Source organism: Erythrolamprus reginae, chromosome 13 (assembly GCF_031021105.1).
Source record: "Erythrolamprus reginae isolate rEryReg1 chromosome 13, rEryReg1.hap1, whole genome shotgun sequence".
Classification (NCBI taxonomy): Eukaryota; Metazoa; Chordata; class Lepidosauria; order Squamata; family Dipsadidae; genus Erythrolamprus; species Erythrolamprus reginae.
This window is the reverse complement of record NC_091962.1, coordinates 12953717-12972491: the sequence shown is the minus strand read 5'-3', so window position 1 is coordinate 12972491 and position 18775 is coordinate 12953717. Positions and strand designations below refer to the sequence as shown.

General features: G+C 44.3%; 1 protein-coding gene across 1 annotated transcript in view; it reads left to right on the top strand.

Annotated features, from left to right (window-relative positions):
- Positions 1-5678: 5678 nt before the first annotated feature.
- ASH1L (ASH1 like histone lysine methyltransferase) overlaps positions 5679-18775 on the top strand; it is an 81094-nt gene continuing 67997 nt past the window's right edge. Inside the window, 1 exon segment of the mRNA XM_070766388.1 lies at positions 5679-6169. Within this exon segment, the coding sequence (XP_070622489.1) occupies positions 5759-6169 (411 nt within the window). The 5' untranslated portion in view covers positions 5679-5758.

Sequence of the window (18775 nt, the reverse complement as noted above, 5' to 3'; positions counted from 1 at the left end):
TGAGCGCACCAGTATCAATAGGGGCATTATTTGTGCGTAGGGGGGGGCGAAATTTATCTGAGTGTGTGTTAGTTGTGTGTGCGCACACCTTAGTCTGAAACTATTAGCTCTGTGTGTGTGCCCGCACGGTTGATGGGGGAGTTTCTGAGTATATGCATACTTTACCTAAATGTGTGTGTGTGTGTGTGATGCGATGTGTGTGCCCACTTGTAACTGAGCCTGTGTCTGCATTGTGTGTGTGTATCAATATGTGCACTTAGTATTTGTAGGTGTGTGTGTGTATGTGCGGAAATTTATCTGAGTGTGTGTTAGGGGTGTGTGCACCCCTTAGTCTGAGTCTATTAGCTCTGTGTGTCTGTTTGTGTGTGCGTGTGCGTGTACAGTTTATGGAGGAGTGTCCCAAGCCTGTGCATTACCTAAATGTTATGTGTGTGTGAGGTGTGTGTGCACACTTGTATCTGAGCCTGTGCCTGTATTGTGCGTGTGTGTGTGTATCAATATGTGCATTGAATATTTGTATGTGTGTGTATTTGCTGAAATTTACCGGAGTGTGTATCAGGTTTGGGCGCACACCTTGGTCTGAGTCTGTTAGCTTTGTTTGTGTGTGTATGCGCGCACACTGTTTATGGCGTGCACACCTTTACCTAAATGTGTGTGTGTGTACACGCGCACACACTTGTATCTGAGCCTGTGTGTACATTGGGTGTATGTGTATCAATATGTGCATTGAGTATTTGTGTGCATGTGTGTTTGTGGTGAAATTTATCTATTAGCTCTGTGTATGTGTGCGCACACATGGACTCTATTTTGGGGGGAGTGTCCTGAGTGTATGCACACCTTTACCTAAGTGCCATGTGTGTGAGTGCATGTTTGTGTGAGTCTGTTAGGGCTGGGTGTGCACCTGTTTGTGTGTGGGGGTGTTGCATAGTGTGTGTGTGTTATACGAGCACATCTTTATGTGTGCATTATGTGTATCAATATGTCTATTGTATTTATATTGTGGTATGCATGGGCACTTTCATCTGTTAGGTTTGTGTGTGCACCCATTTATGGACGGGAGGGTTGTATGGGGTGTGTGAGCACAGGTTTATCTAGGTGTGTATTAGGTCTGTATGTACACATTTGACTCTCTGCATGTGAATACCCCCCTCTCCATTCACACCTTGAAGTGCATGCGAGGGTCTGTTAGGATTGAGTGTGCACCTGTTTAGGGGAGCAAGTTGTACAGTGTGTGTGTGTATTATGTCAGTACACTTTTACTGTGTATTGTGATATTGTGGGAGATTGTGATCCCGCTATATAGAACACTGGTGAGATCACATTTGGAATAATACTGTGTTCAGTTCTGGAGACCTCACCTACAAAAAGATATTGACAAAATTGAAGGGGTCCAAAGACGGGCTACAAGAATGGTGGAAGGTCTTAAGCATAAAACGTATCAGGAAAGACTTCATGAACTCCATCTGTATAGTCTGGAGGACAGAAGGAAAAGGGGGGACATGACCGAAACATTTAAATATGTTAAAGGGTTAAATAAGGTTCAGGAGGGAAGTGTTTTTAACAGGAAAGTGAACACAAGAAGGGGGCACAATCTGAAGTTAGTTGGGGGAAAGATCAAAAGCAACATGAGAAAATATTATTTGACTGAAAGAGTAGTAGATCCTTGGAACAAACTTCCAGCAGACGTGGTTGGAAAATCCACAGTCACTGAATTTAAACGTGCCTGGGATAAACATATATCCATTCTAAGATAAAATGCAGGAAATAGTAGAAGGGCAGACTAGATGGACCATGAGGTCTTTTTCTGCCCTCAGTCTTCTATGTTTCTGTGTATTAGAAGTGCATGCATAGCTTTATCTGAGTCTATTAAGTTTGTAGGTGCAGCCATTTATTGGGGGGGGGATATATTATAATGTGCACCTCTTTATCTGAGTGTTACTTGCCAGTCTTTTAGGACTGTGCAGTTATAGGCTGTGCATCATGGATGTGTATATTATGTTTGCATATGCACACCTTTATGGGGGGACGTTATGCTTGCACCCCTAGGTTTATATACTGTACACCTATGTGTACTCCCAATGGTATAGGTGGGCATCTCATCAATGCATGGGTGTATAGCTCTACACCTACATGCACAGTACATCCCCATGATACCTACATATACGAGAGAGGATGGCTTAAGAGAGCTACTCGATCTCTAGTTAGGTGTGGGGTGGGGAGTCTCCCTATCTTGGCAAAGGATTTTGAGAAGGGGGCCACCCCAACAAAACACATTGGGGAGTTTGCCTGAGTCAGTTGCATTTTCATAGCTTAATTTTGTAGGTTTTCCTTTTGGGATTTTTGTTCACACTCTTGGGCTTGGGTTTTGTTTTTTTTTAATTAATAGTGCCCAGGGCCAGGTGACCGATAAATTGCAATAGGAGAATTTACACATGGAATCCTTATTGTCAGTATCAGTGTTGTCAGTCCAGTGTTTACACTGGAATTTGTGGTACAGTTCCAGAATTTTTGATTTGGGCGACGACATCTTCCTGTTCTTAATTGCGATGTGTTTCTCTGTGTTTGTTTGTTTCACCATGTGTCTATGTGTGTAGACTTCTGGTTTTAGATATCTATTTATAAAAAGTCTTTTTTTGGATCATCATGATAGGAATTCAGATGGCTGAACCTTGCAAAATGTGTATGAAACTCTTGACCACACATTTCCATAGTTGTAAACTTTTACGGAGGGTTGCTAAATAAATTTGGTTTCCAAGAATTATTGCAGGGCTCCTTCAAGCCGAAGATTGATTCCTTAAAATCACCTCAGTGTTGCCATGTATTCAGCCTAAGACATATTTCATTTGTGAGAAGTAGCACAGAGTGTGCAATGTACACACACTCTCATGCATAAACACACAACGTGTTTTGTTTGATATACAAATGTTGGAAAACTCTCAGCCAATCACTGTTTCTCGGCGTGTCCGTGCACCATAATATATCATCACGTATGACAGATTACATGTGCTTTGCATGCTAATTTTTTATTTAAATGTAGCCTTTGGCTCCTATATGGCGAAAGAGATTCTTGACAATCAGGTTAACCTGTTTATAGAATTGCCCTGGAGAGCAATTCCTCCGCAGATCTTGCCCAGACAGCTTTATAAAGATTGTTAATTTTTGTTGTCGTATGTACGTTCCCACAGATCATTTAGCTGGTCAATTTAGGTTACTAAAAAAGAGAAGAAAAGGAGTGCTGTTTAAGGTTTAAAATACATCCAACATTATATGTCTGAAGTCGGTTTCCTGCCTAAGCAGGGGGTTGGACTAGAAGATCTCCAAGGTCCCTTCCATCTTTGTTATTTTACCCTACCCTACCCAGGGAAGAGCAGGACGGTCATGTTATTATACAACTTGGGAATAAAATATACTTTACTAAAGCTGGTCTCCATAGGTCATTTTTTTCCCCTCATCTAGAAGGAAGCTTTCCTTCTGTTTGTCCCTGAAGCAAAAACTTTACAGCTAAGCACTTTTACTTTACAGTGATCCCCCGGGTTTCGCGATCCCGATCATTGCGAACGGCTATATCGCGATTTTTCAACCCGGAAGTCAAAACACCATCTGTGCATGCGCGCCCTTTTTTCTATGGCCACGCATGCGTAGATGGCGCCGGGCAGATCAGCTGCTGGGGGGCTTCCCTGGGTCTTCCCCCTCTTGCTGGCGGGAGGGCGAGCGGCGGGCATCAGCGAGGAGTTTGCGTGGGCGGCGGGGAAACCCCAGCGCCGCTTCCCAGCTGAGTCCTGAAGCCAAACGCGGAAGTTCGCTTCAGGACTCAGCTGGGAAGCGGCGCGAGCGAACGGCGTGGGCGGGTGAAGGGCGGGCGAGCGGCAGCGAGGAGTTTGCGTGGGCGGTGGGGAAACCCCAGCGCCGCTTCCCAGCTGAGTCCCGAAGCCAAACGCGGAAGTTCGCCTTTGCCTTCTGGCTTCAGGACTCAGCTGGGAAGCGGCGTGAGCGAACGGCGTGGGCGGGCGAAGGGCGGGCGAGCAGCAGCGAGGAGTTTGCGTGGGCGGTGGGGAAACCCCAGCGCCGCTTCCCAGCTGAGTCCCGAAGCCAAACGCGGAAGTTCGCCTTTGCCTTCTGGCTTCAGGACTCAGCTGGGAAGCGGCGCGAGCGAACGGCGTGGGCGGGCGAAGGGCGGGCGAGCGGCGGGTGCGCGGGCAGGCAGGCGGCGGAAAAGCGGCGGGCGGACAAGACAAGCGGTGGGCGCGGCAGCAGCGAGGAGTTTGCGTGGACGGCGGGGAAACCCCAATCTTCGGCTCCTCGCTGCTGCGGCGGAAGTAAAAACAATGGTGTTTTTACTTCCGCACCGCTACTTCGCGAAAAACCGATCATTGTGAGGGGTCCTGGAACGGAACCCTCGCGATAATCGGGGGACCACTGTAGTTGTTATCATCAGATAATAAGGATTCTCCTTGTTTTCCTTTTGTGATAACTTTCATCCCTTTGTTCATCAACCTTAAATCTAAATACTCAACGCCAGTAATGGGTATCACTTACCTTTGCTACTGGTTCGGAGATGTCTGCTCACGCACACTCGCTTCGCTTGCAGATGATCTGTAATGATGTCTGGGCGGGTGGGCGGAGCCTCCCGCCACTACTGCTACTGATTCGCTCGAACCGGTGCGAACCAGTAGCAACTCACCAGTTGCGCTGTCCATCAATTCTTGTTGACTTGTTCAGAGTTTGATGGAAGGGATTTTTTTGTAAAATTTTTGTAATGTGTTTTGAGAGAATGAAAAAACATTTTGGCCGGTTTGGGGAATTCCAGGGTTATTATGATTATCTCTCTTTTTCCTGGACCTCCTATTAATTGGGAGTTTACTCTTTGAGATGTTCTTAAATTTTAACTACTGTCCTCTCTTGTTGTAGACAGTTAGAAGCACCCTCAATTTTAGGGATGGTGGCTCTCCTGAAACCACAAGATGGGCAGCAAATAAATTTGACAAATAGATAAATTGGGGCTGAATTTTCCCAGACCATCCTCCTCCTCCTCTTGTTGTCTCAGCAATGGGCTGGAGGACCAAACCAGTAAGGGGGCGATAAGAAGATTGATATTCCCAATGGTGTAATTTATTACGGTTAAATAAATAAATTAATAAATTAATAATAATAATAATAATAATTTATTAGATTTTATGCCGCCCCTCTCTGAGGACTCAGCTGACTTGATTGATTACCTGTCTGAATCAAATAATATATTTGCCTTCATTCATCAATCAAATAGTCTTTGAAAGAAGCCAATCGGAGACAATAGGTAGATGTAAAGATGTTTGTTTGTTTGGATTTATGTGCCATCCATCTCGTCCAGAGGTGGCACAGGCAACAGGAAAAATAGTGTGAAATCCATGACAAATAGATTTGTCTGAGACAAATCTTCCTCCTTTTCATAGGACATCTCAGGAAACGTTTGGCTTGAAGCACTGTGTTTCTTTTAAGTGTTTCTTTTTGAAATTTTCATAAATGAAAAGCTAATACCGTTTTGTATTTGGACAACTGGAGTGCATGTAAGTCTTGGCTCCAATTTATTTCCCCCCCCCCCCTTCGGTTCTGCCCTAACACAATTCTGAATCTCTGCCCTCGGAAGCGAAATCATTCTGTCCCCTGTCTTTCTTTTAACAGTGAGAAGATGTTGGCTACCAACGTCCGGGAAGAGCAACCCACGGACCGCCTGCCTGCCATCTTTTAAAGAGAAGACTTTCTGCCACGGCACATAACTGGGATGGACCCTCAGCATACTGCTATGTTAGGGTTGGGCTCTGGTTCTGAAGGGTTTTCTGGGAAGAGCCCCTCTGCGGGCACCACGGGAGCTAGGCGAGAAGCGGAGGTCGATGGTAGCGCAAAGGAGGAAGAGGAGGAGAAGAGGAGGGGCCGGGAGAAGAGCGATGAGGCGGGGAAAGAGGGGAGCCTGTCCGATGCCCAGCACCAGTTTTCTGTGAAGGAAACAAACTTTTCTGAAGGGAATTTAAAACTGAAAATTGGCCTCCAGGCTAAGAGAACTAAGAAACCCCCCAAGAACTTGGAAAACTATGTCTGTCGCCCTGCCATAAAAACCACTATTAAACAGCCCAGGAAGGTGCAGAAAGTTGGAAAGATGGGTGAGGAGAAGAACGATCCAGGATCTGCGAAGCAGGTGAGTCTCACCTGAGTTTAAATCCTCTTTTGGATATCCATCCAGTGGGTTTGGGGGGGTCCTGTCCTTTCCTTTTTTTAATTTAATGTTAATACAAAAATAAATTCCACTAATACAGCTTTGCAATATCGGAAATTTCTTTGTCAATTCTGCATTTTTTGTAATTGAGGCTATTGTTTTTACATTTAAACATTTTTATATACGTCTGTTCATTTTTTTGTAATTGAGGCTATTGTTTTCCATTTGAACATTTTTATATACATCTGTCCATTTTATGCACGCTATGCATTGTTTTACAACCAGTTGGATTCTAAAATTACGTTCATCACATTTTAGTATTTCTTTCTATATCAATTTACACATTAATGCTCTTTTCAGGCCAATCATACCATCTGTCCCATGTTTTGTAATACATTGTTTCGTCTCTCTCTCAATTCTCAAACTAAATCACTAATTTATTCATCTCTGCGCATTCTAGCACCTTTTTATGATCACTGCATTCGAGGGGTTCTTTTCGTTTTTCAAGTTTTGAGCGAATGTAATTCTCGCTGCTTTTATTATGTGCTGCATAATGTAATACATTTCTTTTCTAATACCATTTTTTATTATTCTGTTATTCTATTTTATTATTATTTATTCATCTCAATTTCTTGGTCTGTTACTTCCTCAATCCAATTTTTAATTTCCCTCCAATATTTCTTTGCATTGGGACATGTCCCCCACATGTGGTAGAATGTCCCTTGTACATGATTGCATTTCCAACCGTTGGGCAGTATAGTTGAATACATTTTGGCCAATCTCGCTGGTAGTAGGTGCCATCTATAGAATATTTTAATTATGTTTTCATTATATGCGGCCTTCATTGTCATTTTATAATTTTTTCCTCAAATTTGTTCCCAGTACAGTGATACCTCGTCTTACGAAATTAATTGGTTCCGGGAGGAGGTTCGCAAGGCGAAAAGTTCGTAAGACGAAACAATGTTTCCCATAGGAAACAATGTAAAACGGATTAATCTCAAAAACGGCGCTCTGTTGGGTGCCGCCGCCCAGCTATCACCTTTTGAAACAGCCGGGCGCTTCTCTGCGTTCTCCTGAACGCTGAACCCGAAAAGTTTGGCAAAGGTTCGGGTTCAGGAGGTTGCTGAGAAGTGCCGCCGCCAGGCTGTCACCTTTGCAGAAGGCCCGCGGAGCTGTCGGCCGGTCAGGAGGCTCAAACAGAGGTGGGGAATCCCAATAGGGAATTCCATGGGCGGAGCTTTGACGTCCTTCCTGGAGTCCACGTTTCAGCTGGCCAGGAAGGACGTCTCCGTGACTTCAAAGCTCCGCCCATTGAATTCCCTATTGGGATTCCCCACTTCCGTTTGAGCCTCCCGACCGGCCGACAGCTCTGCAGCTCTTCTGCAAAGGTGACAGCCGGGCGGTGGCGCTTCTCGGCAGCCACCCGAACGCCAAAACTGAACTCTTGCCGAACTTCCGGCTTCGGTGTTCGTGGTGGTGGGTTTGTAAGGTGAAAAAAGTTCGTAAGAAGAGGCACAAAAATCCTGAACCCTGGGTTTGTATCTCGAAAAGTTCGTGGGACGAGGGGTTCGTATCACGAGGTACTACTGTACTCTAATTCAATATTATACCCAAAAATTTTTGCTCATGCGATCATTCTTTCTTTTACAGTTTAGTAAACAATTGTATACTTTAGTAATCATTTTTTCATCTGTACCTGTTAGAATTTTTATCAATTTCTTGTTCATTTTAAAAGCCATATTGCTCTAAATCCTTTTTATATTTTGTTTGGATCTGTCAGTAGGGCCCCCAGTCTATTTTGATTGTTTGTAGTTCTTGATTTGATTTTAACTTCCCTTGTTCGTCTAGTAGTTCATTATATGTAACTATTTTATCTATGACACTTGGATAGACCAATGCTTCCATAGTTGTGATCCATCACAGAATTTTTATTTCCTTAATTTTCCTCCAATGCATCCCATGAATGCATCTCCTAATTGATGTCTTTGGAAATAATTATATAATTCTTTCCCTCCCATAAGGATGCATGCCAATCTCTTTGTAGATCATGTCCTTCGATTGCCAGTCCTCTTGTTTTTTAAGATGTGGTAGCCCCACATGTATATCTTGATGCAGTCCTTATAACATGCCATGGTTGGTTGGTATTCTCCCAACGTTGTGGGGTCCAAAACCAGCCCCTAAGAAAAATGCTGATTTCCAGCAAAGTTCAGCAGAAATTTGAGATTTAAATGGACAAAATTCTTGAATTGTAGTGCAGGCTTTTAACCCTTAAGTTATGTAGCCTCAGATCTGGATAGTTTATCAGGGTTTGTTGATCAGAAAGGCTCTCAATGGAGCTTCCCCCCTCTCCACCAAAGGCAACTGGACACTTATCAAAGATGTCCAGTTGCCTCTTGAAAAACCACCGTGTGACCTGGACAACCGAGAATCTCCATAGACATTGAACAGAAAGGGCTGGTCCTGGTCTCTGCCAGTGGCCTCTGAATCATCTGTCCAGAGTGGACGCGGGGGTAAAACCACCCTGCATGCTGTTCGAAGCCCTCAGATAATTTTCTTTTCCTATGAAGTTTATATTCTGCTTTTCTTACTATAAACCCTGTGTATGCCCAGCTGTCCTCATAATTATCGAGGAGCAACGATGCTTCTCAGGCTGCATGTTGGTTTTCTAAATGCATAAACCGTAGGCCTCGCTGGCAAGGAAGGTATGTGGATGTAACCAGAGCAGGTAGGAATTGTAAGAGGAGAAACAAAGTGTAAAGAAGACAGGTGTATCAATTCATTGCGGAGTTGCAAGAGGGGTGTTTTTTTGGTGTGTGTGTGTGTGTATAGATGACTAGAGATACCAGTCATTTCTCTGGGGACAACAGATTCCCAACGCCCGTATTTCAATAAACATTGTATTTTGAAGGTCAGTGAGAAATTGTCCTGTAGAGGCTGAGTGTGTGTGTGCGGTGATGTTTAAAACTCCATTCCGCCTTTTCTCCCAGGTGACATTGGTTCACCTTCAGAATTCGACCTGCGTTCATTCCGGCCTCACCCGAATCCTCATGTCTTTGCGAACCTGGGTTTCAGATGCATCCGATTGGATAGAATTTCTCTCGCTCCCCTCCGCTTTCAGGATCCATCAGTGTATTCTTATTCAAGTAATCCCATCGTGGCGTTTCTCGAATGCCTTCTTCATTTGTGTGCTTAAAATGTTTTTCAAAAGCCCTGCAAAATGCTTTTGAAATTAATGTTCCCATTATAAAGCTTGAGAATGGAGCTGGAGAGGCCTCGATGTCTGTTGTTGCTGCCCTAAATCATAAAGTTCCTTTGAATTTCAGTCCTACAAAATAAAGTTAGATTCCAAATACAGTCATCCCTCCTTTTTTGCAGGGTTTGCGTTCCAAGACCACCCGTGAAAAACGAATTTCCCTGAAGTAGAGGAAAGATATTTTTTTATGTATTTAACAAGTATTTGGACTTTTAAAACCCACCCTTTGCATTACAGTCATTCTATAATGTTTCTCAGCTGGAACTACATGTGATCTCCTACCAGTTTCTTTAATAGAGTATAGTATAGTACTGTAGAAGGATTGTATGAATTTTTAAATGGATACAAAACCAGCTGTGGGAGAAAATATTCTTTTTTTAAAAAAAAATTCAGGTATTTGTATTCCTTTTCATAGCATGACTTAATGGTACGAGCAGTTTTGAACCCATTCAATTGCTGATGCTTTAAAATATAGCTTGAAAACATGTGTTAGTATGTGCGAGGATCCTGTGAGAATTAGCGTGCATAAAAACATCAGAAAACCCAGGTGTTTTAATACCATAACTGAACAACTTGGCAAAATGCGCCCAACGGCTTCTTGTGACTCTTGATAGTTCCATAATTCATGCCTCTAGCTGGTGTTTTACCATGTAAGCAGGCACCTCTGCTGCAGAACGAACTGTTGCTAAAATTAGCCGAATGATTTATCTGCTATACCTGTAACTCCAGGCTATTGTTGGAAGGCAGAAAGTTTAAAAAAAAAAAAAAAAAAAAAAAAAACCCTCTGGTTCTTCAGCTGTCACAATTCCAGTATGTAAGTCGTCCAACCAAAATTCATACCTCGTCCTTTAAGAGCAGTGACATTAAAATAGAAATTTTGTAGAGAAAGTCTAAATACCTGCACGCTCTCTATCTCTCTTGCTCTCATGTCCCATTTTTCCCCAGTTCTTTCACTCTCTATAAATATTTATGTTGTTGGCCTGTTGAGAGTGGGGTCCCTCTTCCCCTCCCATTATTTTGTAAAGAGCAGGGGAGCTATCGTTCTCCAGATGTTCTTGGATAGTCACCACCTGTTATCCCTGGGTATTGTCTGCGCTGGGCTACGACTGTGGCTGCAGCGCCTTTTTTCATTGCCATTTTAGAGGCAGGATTGTCTTATTTTCTTTTCCCTCTTTAGAATAGAATAGAATAGAATTTTATTGGTCAAGTGCGATTGGACACACAAGGAATTTGTCTTGGTGCATATGCTCTCAGCGTACATAAAAGAAAAAGAGACATTTGTCAAGAATCATGTGGTACAACACTTAATGATTGTCATAGGGGTCAAATAAGCAATGAAGAAACAATCAATATTAATAAAAATCTTAGGATACAAGCAACAAGTTACAGTCATACAGTCCTAAGTGGGAGGAAAAGGGTGATAGGAATGATGAGAAAAACTAGTAGAAATAGAAGTGCAGATTTAGTAAAAAGTCTGACAGTGTCGAGGGAATTATTTGTTTAGTAGAGTGATGGCGTTCGGGAAAAAACTGTTCTTGTGTCTTGGTGTGCAGTGCTCTGTAGCGACGTTTTGAGGGTAGGAGTCAGTTTGTGTCCAGGATGAGATGGGTCGGTAAATATTTTCCCCGCCCTCTTTTTGACTTGTGCAGTATACAGGACCTCAATGGAAGGCAGGTTGGCAGCAATTGTTTTTTCTGCAATTCTTTGTTCAGCAGGAAGCCTTTTCTAAAATCATAGCTGTCAGATCAAAATCAGCAGTCTGATTTTTGTTGTTGTTTGGACGTAAATGTGTCCCCCGCATGATGGTTTGGTGGGTAAGTTTATTGGAGAGAGACGCTTAAGGAATGAAGGCCTTGCCACAGGGAAACCATGGTGTTTTGCCCAGATATTTTAGGAAAAGTGTGAAGATGGACCTTCTAAAATACAAGTGAATTGTGGGGTCCTTGGGTCTCTCTGAGCTAGACCACACCGTCAGTGTTAGAAGGCATGTAGGTTTTGCGGAGGGGCGCTAGAAAGCCGTGAGGTTTGCTGGTGATCACGATGCTGCCCAGCAGGAAAGCAATCCAAGTTCAAACAGCAGCCATATTAGAAACACAAAACAATGATTGCTACTACGAGGGCTGAGTTACTTTTCCTTTCAAAGAAAGCTTACTTGATAGTCAAAGAGTAACAAGTAGAAACCAAGCAGGCCTTTCAGGGAGTAGTTTGCCCAACAGAAATGCTGCACTTTCTAATGTTGTTGTTGTTGTTTCACAATGGCACAACCTGCCATTATGGTAGGCCATCCTCTCGTTCCAGGGACGCTTCCCAATAAACTGCCCCTCAGGATGTTTCCTCCTTTATATCAACCATGGCCTGCTATTATCGCAGTTGGAATTTAGAAAGAGGAGGAATGTTAAATATAGATATATGTATTTTAATTTGGGAAGGATGTTCACAGGTAAAGTTCTGATCATCACACCCTCCAGTGCTATTTTTAGGATGTTTATTTTCTGAGCCTCCGGGGTAGGGACTTCCCTTTTTCCACTCCTTATTATTTTTGTTTTGGAAGTGAATAAAAGACTAATAAGGAATGTTAACACTCGAGTTGGAGGTATTGGTGTTTAGGAGGTGTTCTTCTTACTAAGAGGGAAATCGTCTTTTGACTCTTCGTCTTTCGACCTAAGCCACTCTTCTCAGGGGTCCTCCAAATACACAGGGGGTTATGGGTCTCGGAATTCCCCACCCGCACGATGGAGATTGTAATCCCTGCCCAGATGCAAGGCTCACCTCTGCACCACGTCCCCTGCAAGGTTCATGCGTAAATTGCAAAATGCAGCAGTCCGTAGCCTAAAATTGCAAAGGGCGGGAAACGAGGCTTTAATCCTACAGTGCCAAAGGGAGAGGGGGAATTAAATAAAAAAGATACCCCGAGGCCCAAGGATTTCGTCTGACATAACAGGGCAGTAATTTGTCCAGTAATTTTGTCAGAATTATTAAATTTATCCCTAGGGCTCCCTTTTGAACCTAGCTTGTTTGTTTGTTTTGCCCTGAAGTGGAATTTGCTAATGATGAGCAAGCCTGTGATTGTGCTAAAAGCAGAACACAGAGTGTGTATGATGCAACAAGAGCCTGGTAGATTTGTATAGGCCTCTCTGTCTCTGTCTGTCTGTCTGTCTGTCTGTCTGTCTCTCTCTCTCTCAGATGTCACCTACTACAAAATATCCCGCTTTTCCTAATGGTTCTCAACTAAACTCCTTCCCTCCCTCCCTTCCTTTCCTCCCTCCCTGCTCTATGCCTCCCTCCCTATTAACTCCCTTCCTTCCCTCATGCTCTATTCCTTCCTTCCTTCCCTCTCTTCCTCCCTCCCTTCCTGCTCTATGCCTTCCTCCCTCCTTCTTACTCCCTTCCTTCCTTCCCTCATGCTCTATTTCTTCCTTCCTTCCTTCCTTCCTTCCTTCCTTCCTTCCTTCCTTCCTTCCTTCCTTCCTTCCTTCCTTTCCTCTCCTCCCTCCATGCTCTATGCCTCCCTCCCTTCCTCTTACTCCCTTCCGTCCTTCCCTCATGCTCTATTCCTTCCTTCCTTCCCACTCTTCCTCCCTCCCTTCCTGCTCTATGCCTTCCTCCCTCCTTCTTACTCCCTTCCTTCCTTCCCTCATGCTCTATTTCTTCCTTCCTTCCTTCCTTCCTTCCTTCCTTCCTTCCTTCCTTCCTTCCTTCCTTTCCTCTCCTCCCTCCATGCTCTATGCCTCCCTCCCTTCCTCTTACTCCCTTCCGTCCTTCCCTCATGCTCTATTCCTTCCTTCCTTCCCGTTCTCCTTTTCTGTCCTCCCTCTTGCGTTCTTTTTTCTTTTCCTCCCTCCCTCCCTTTCCCACCTCTTCCCCCTCCCCTCTTTATATTTCTAAATTGAAAGCTACCCTGGCCAAGCTTGACAGTAGCTGCACTTTCTGTCTAGAAGTGCTTCACTCTGATCGCAGATAGGACGTTGGCTGCTTCGATTCCCTCCCGAGGGGGAGAATTTTGTACATGCTCAGAAGGGCTCCAGGCCTGGGTTAAACCAGGCCCACGGAGCAGAGGAAGTTGGAAAGAGGAGCCAAGGCAACACCCGTTTCAAACCGCAAGGCTCAGAAGTTCACCCTGCAGGGGAAACCAGAGCAAAACCCGAATGAGCTGGGAATTTATCTCGCCTCCGACTCTCGCACATAATTGCCCACATCTCACCCAGATGGGTTTTTACAAGAGGCTGCAGTCTGCATACCAACACATCCAGTCCAGGCCTCACCACCATCCTGATTATTATTATTATTATTATTATTTAAACCTCCTTTGTCCCTCCGTTCTTAAGCGTGCTCGGACGCCCTCGGTGGCCTGGCTTCCTTGGGAAATCACGACTCAGGCACCCGGGCAAGCGAGCAGCCGCCCAGATGAGCAAGCGTAGAGCGGCTGGAATCTTCCACCTATTTATAGCCAAGCCCTGCCGAGGCCGTTCCAGTCTCGGCAAGGAGGGTGGGGGAGGCAGCCAACCCCGCTACGCAGTTTGTGAGTCCGTCGAAGCAGCCGAACAAGATGGAATCCCCCCCCCTTCTCTCCCCCTCGCTTTCCCGGGAAATTGCTGAACGCAGGTGTCTTTCCAGCCCCCGCAACGTCCTTGAATATTGCAGGCGAACTCCGCAAAATACATTCTCCCTCCTCCTCCTCCTCCTCCTCCACCACCATGGTCCGTCCTTCAGCCTTCCTCACTGTGGAGGAAAATGCCCTGCGAGGGTTTCCTTTCGAGCCTACGTTTTGTGGCATCGGCTAACAACAACCCAGCGCGTCCATCAGTAAGGCGTGCCCACCTGTCTACCTGCCTCCCTTTCATTGCCAGGTATTGCTAGGACGTTGCGGAAGGGCAAGAAGCTACACACACACACACACACACCCCTACTTTTTTCTTTTGTAATGCTCCAGATCGGGGGTTTCTCACCCTCCCAGCTAGGTGTAGTTCAGCCCCCAGGATTCCCCAACCGACCTGTAACCCACTCGCTGTGGATTCTGAGGCGGCCTCAGTTTCCCCAGGAGCCCCCTACAGAGAAATCTCAAGGTTAAAACCTTCAGCTGAAAGTAGCCATTTCCTGGAAGGCGGGGGGGGCGCAATTATACCAAGCCCCCTTCCTCTATTTACGAGATGTACTGTGTGGTTGTGAATGACTTGGCTGTCTGATTTTATTACATATGGGATTTTAGTAGTATTTTTTTTAATTAATTAGATTTGTTGTTGTGCTGTTTTTGTTCCCTGTGAGACGCCCCGAGTCTTCAGAGAAGGGCGGCATATAAATAATAATAATAATTATTATTATTATTTATATGCCGCCCTTCTCTTTAGGACGCCCCTAAAGGAGGCTGAAATTTTGGGTGCGTCTTATAATCTGAATGTAGTAGTAGTAGTAGTAGTAGTAGTAGTAGTAGTAATAATAATAATAATAATAATAATAATAATAATAATAATAATAAGGCCAGCAAGGTCCTAAAAAGGGGGCAAAAAAATTCATTTAGCCGATGTCTCGCTTAGCAACAGAAACGTTGGGCTCAATTCTGATCATACGTTAAGGACAATCTGCCCATGCATAAATAAATAAAAGAGGCGTAAAGTCAGGTGGAGAAAGAAACAACCTTTTCTTAATCCCCGTCTGCCCATGTGACAGCTGTCATTTACTCTGTGGCAAGTATTAAGATAGGTTTCCTAATCCCCAGTTGCTTCTTGGACTGAGGAGGAGATAATTTATCCCAGATATTCTATACAATTCTCCCAAATCTTCCCCCTTCTACCCAACTTTGGCATCAGGGCAGGGGTGCTTTTTTTCCTGAAATTGTGAGAAAGAGTTTTTGGGGCCTGCCCTCTTCAGTTTTCACAGCACTAGCTGGAACCCGGAATGCCTTCTACCTGAAGAATTTGCTTCTCTGCCTGTCGATTACGAATAGATCCTTTTTCCTCCGTTGTCTTTTCTAATCTGTATTTTGAAAGGTGAACTATAAGCGAGTTGTTACCTTAATGACAGGTGTGGGGGAAGAGGTTTTGTAAGGTTGAACCCGTGCAAAGATTGGGATGGGCCAGTTCTAAACTGGGTCATGAGCCTCACCAGAACTCAGTTTGGGATTAAGCTCTGGGGTAAGTTGCCATGGATTGCGGCTACGTTCCCGTGGGGTTTGGTGGGTTAGGATCTGGCTGTTGAGGGGGCAGCTGACAGGTTGCAGTCAGGTTGAGACTGTGTCCTAGGTGGTTTGGCAATTAAAAAGGCTAGAATTTGTCAACCTATTCTGCCGCACGAATCCCAGCGACCAGTTAGGGTCCCACAGAGTGGGTCTTCTCCTGGTCCCGCCAACTAAACAATGTCGCTTGGCGGGACCCAGGGGAAGAGCCTTCTCTGTGGCACCCCCGACCCTCTGGAAGCAACTCCCCCCAGAGATTAGAATTGCTCCCACCCTTCTCGCCTTTCGTAAGCTTCTTAAAACCCACCTCTGCCGCCAGGCATGGGGGAATTGAGATACTCTTTCCCCCTAGGCCCTTACAATTTTATGCATGGTATGTCCGTATGTATGTTGATTTTACAATAGGGGTTTTTAACTGTTTGTATTGGATTGTCATATGTTGTTAGCCACCCCGAGTCTAAGGAGAGGGGCGGCATACAAATCCAATAAAATAAAATAAAATAAAATCAAAAGTAGTACCGGAAGGCAGGACAAGTCGCAGCGGATAGAAACTAATCAAGGAGAGGAGCAACCTGGAATTAAGAAGGTTTTCATCCATTTAATAATAATAACAACAACAACAACAACAACAATAGAGTTGGAAGGGACCTTGGAGGTCTTCTAGTCCAACCCCCTGCTTAGGCAGGAAACCCTAAACTACTTCAAATGGTTATCCGACATCTACTTAAAAACTTCCTGTGTTGGAGCATTCACAACTTCAGTATAAATTTTTTATTTTTTCCTTCATACGCTTTAGTACAATGTCAAATATCTTCTATTTCCAGTACAATAAAATTCAGTATTTTGTTAGTAACTCTTGTAGAATCCCCCAAAATATCATAATACAAAATTATTAATTTCTCTGTAAATCTTTTGTCCCTTACTGCAAAAAAAAAATAATAATAATTATCTAATCTTGTCATCCAGCAATCACAATCATCACGTATTACCTCTCTTCATTAACGTTCCCTCAAATATATACTGACAAATAATATTTCTAACATTCTAATTAAGGCCACAGTGACTCCTATTTTTCTTTACACATTTTACTTAAATCTAAAAACCCCTATATCAAATCACAAATATTGAAAATACTGTACTAAAAAAGGGAAAAAAGAAAAAAATATTAACTAATTTCATACTTTTTTAAAGTACACTATTAATCATCTATTGTTCCTTGATTCAATTTTTATGAGTCTTTCAAAACCATCTCTGTTCTTATATGCCAATTTTACATACCGTTCACAACTTCTGGAGGCAAGCTGTTCCGCTGATTAATTGTTCTCAGTGTCAGGAAATTTCTCCTTAGTTCTAAGTTGCTTCTCTCCCGACAGTGAGAACAATTAATCGGCGTAACGACTTGCCTCCAGAAGTTGTGAATGCTCCAACACTGGAGGTTTTAAAAGAGAGATTGGACAACTATGGGTTTGAAATGGGACAAGTTTCCTACTTGGACTCAAACAGTGTTTCCCAACCTTGGCAACTTGAAGATATCTGGACTTCAACTCCCAGAATTCCCCAGCCAGCAAATGCTGGCTGGAGAATTCTGGAAGTTGAAGCCCAGATATCTTCAAGTCGCCAAGGTTGGGAAACACTGGACTAGAAGACCTCCATGGTCCCTTCCAACTCTGTTATTCTGTTGTTATATTCACTTTAAAAGGCGAGAGAAATAGCTGCTAAGAAGAAGATTGGAAGTCATTTCTTTATTTTTCTTTCCCCTACCACCACTGTCTTTCTCACTTCTTTTATTTCTTTTCCGGAAGTGACCTCCAGAATGCTTAAGAGACTTGTTTAAAAACAATAACAACCCAAGGAAATTGCGTATGCGGGTCCCAGCCCCATCACACGCCACCCTACCAGCTCCACCTCTTGCTTCTTCTACCTGCTGGTTTTTGACACGGGTCCTCCAGTGAGTTGCTGGTGACTTTCAAGAAGGCCGGGTTGTAATTTCGAGAGAGGTTGCCATGCCAATGATGGCTACGGCCGCCTTCCCCCTCTCCACCCCAGCCGCAACAAGAGGAAGTAAAATATAATACCTTCTGCCTATGCCGCCCCCGCGCCCCCCCAGGAGAAAATGAAAGCCGCAAACCCAGCAAATACAGCTGGTGGCTGGTTAGAAGAATTTATTATTATTGTTTGTTTTGTTTATTTATTTATTTACTTACTTATTTCATTCATTTATTCAATTTTTTTAATGCCGCCCTTCTCCTTAGACTCAGGGCGGCTTCCAACATGTTAGCAATAGCACTTTTTAAACAGAGCCAGCATATGGCCCCCACATTCTGGGTCCTCATTTTACCCAGTACAGCACTCTCTACCTGCTGCATCACCCCGGCTCTTGTTGTTATTGTTGTTATTTTTAAAAACTACCAAACCAGTTCTGTAACCCCATCCGAGTCCTGTTTTGACCCTTGCTGGACCAGGCTGAGAAGTCTGGCTTGAGATTTGTATCACCACACCAAGCTCGGCTGGATGGCAACCACACTTCCTTCCTTCCTCTCTTCCTCCCTTCCTCCCTTCCTCCCTTCCTTTCCTCCTCCCTCCCTCCTTCCTTCCTTCCTTTCCTCCTTCCCTCCCTCCTTCCTTCTTTCCTTTCCTCCTTCCCTCCCTCCCTCCTTCCTTCCTTCCTTCCCTCCTTCCTTCCCTCCCTCCCTCCCTCCTTCCTTCCTTCCTTTCCTCCTTCCTTCCTTCCTTCCTTCCTTCCCTCCGTCCTTCCTTTCCTCCTTCCTTCCCTCCCTCCTTCCTTCCTTTCCTCCTTCCTTCCCTCCCTCCTTTCCTTCCTTCCTTTCTTCCTTTCCTTCCTTCCCTCCCTCCTTCCCTCTCTCTCTCTCCCCTTCTCCCCTGCTACAAAGCAGGTACTTTCTCAGACTTGGCCTCTTGGGGTGGGGGGGGCACAACAACAACAACAACAACAACAACAGGTGTTTCCAGAAAGGCTTATCTGTGTGGACCTGTTGCAATGCAAAGATTGCAATACAGTTGAAAGCTCTTTGGAAGCTTGGGGCAGTCAAGGTCATCTCTGGCTGTTGAGCAAGGTCAGGAATCAAGGTGTCTATAAACCGGACGGCTGAGACGCTGAGCTTGTCAATCAGAAAGTTTGCCTCAAACAAATGGTTGCACAATCTTT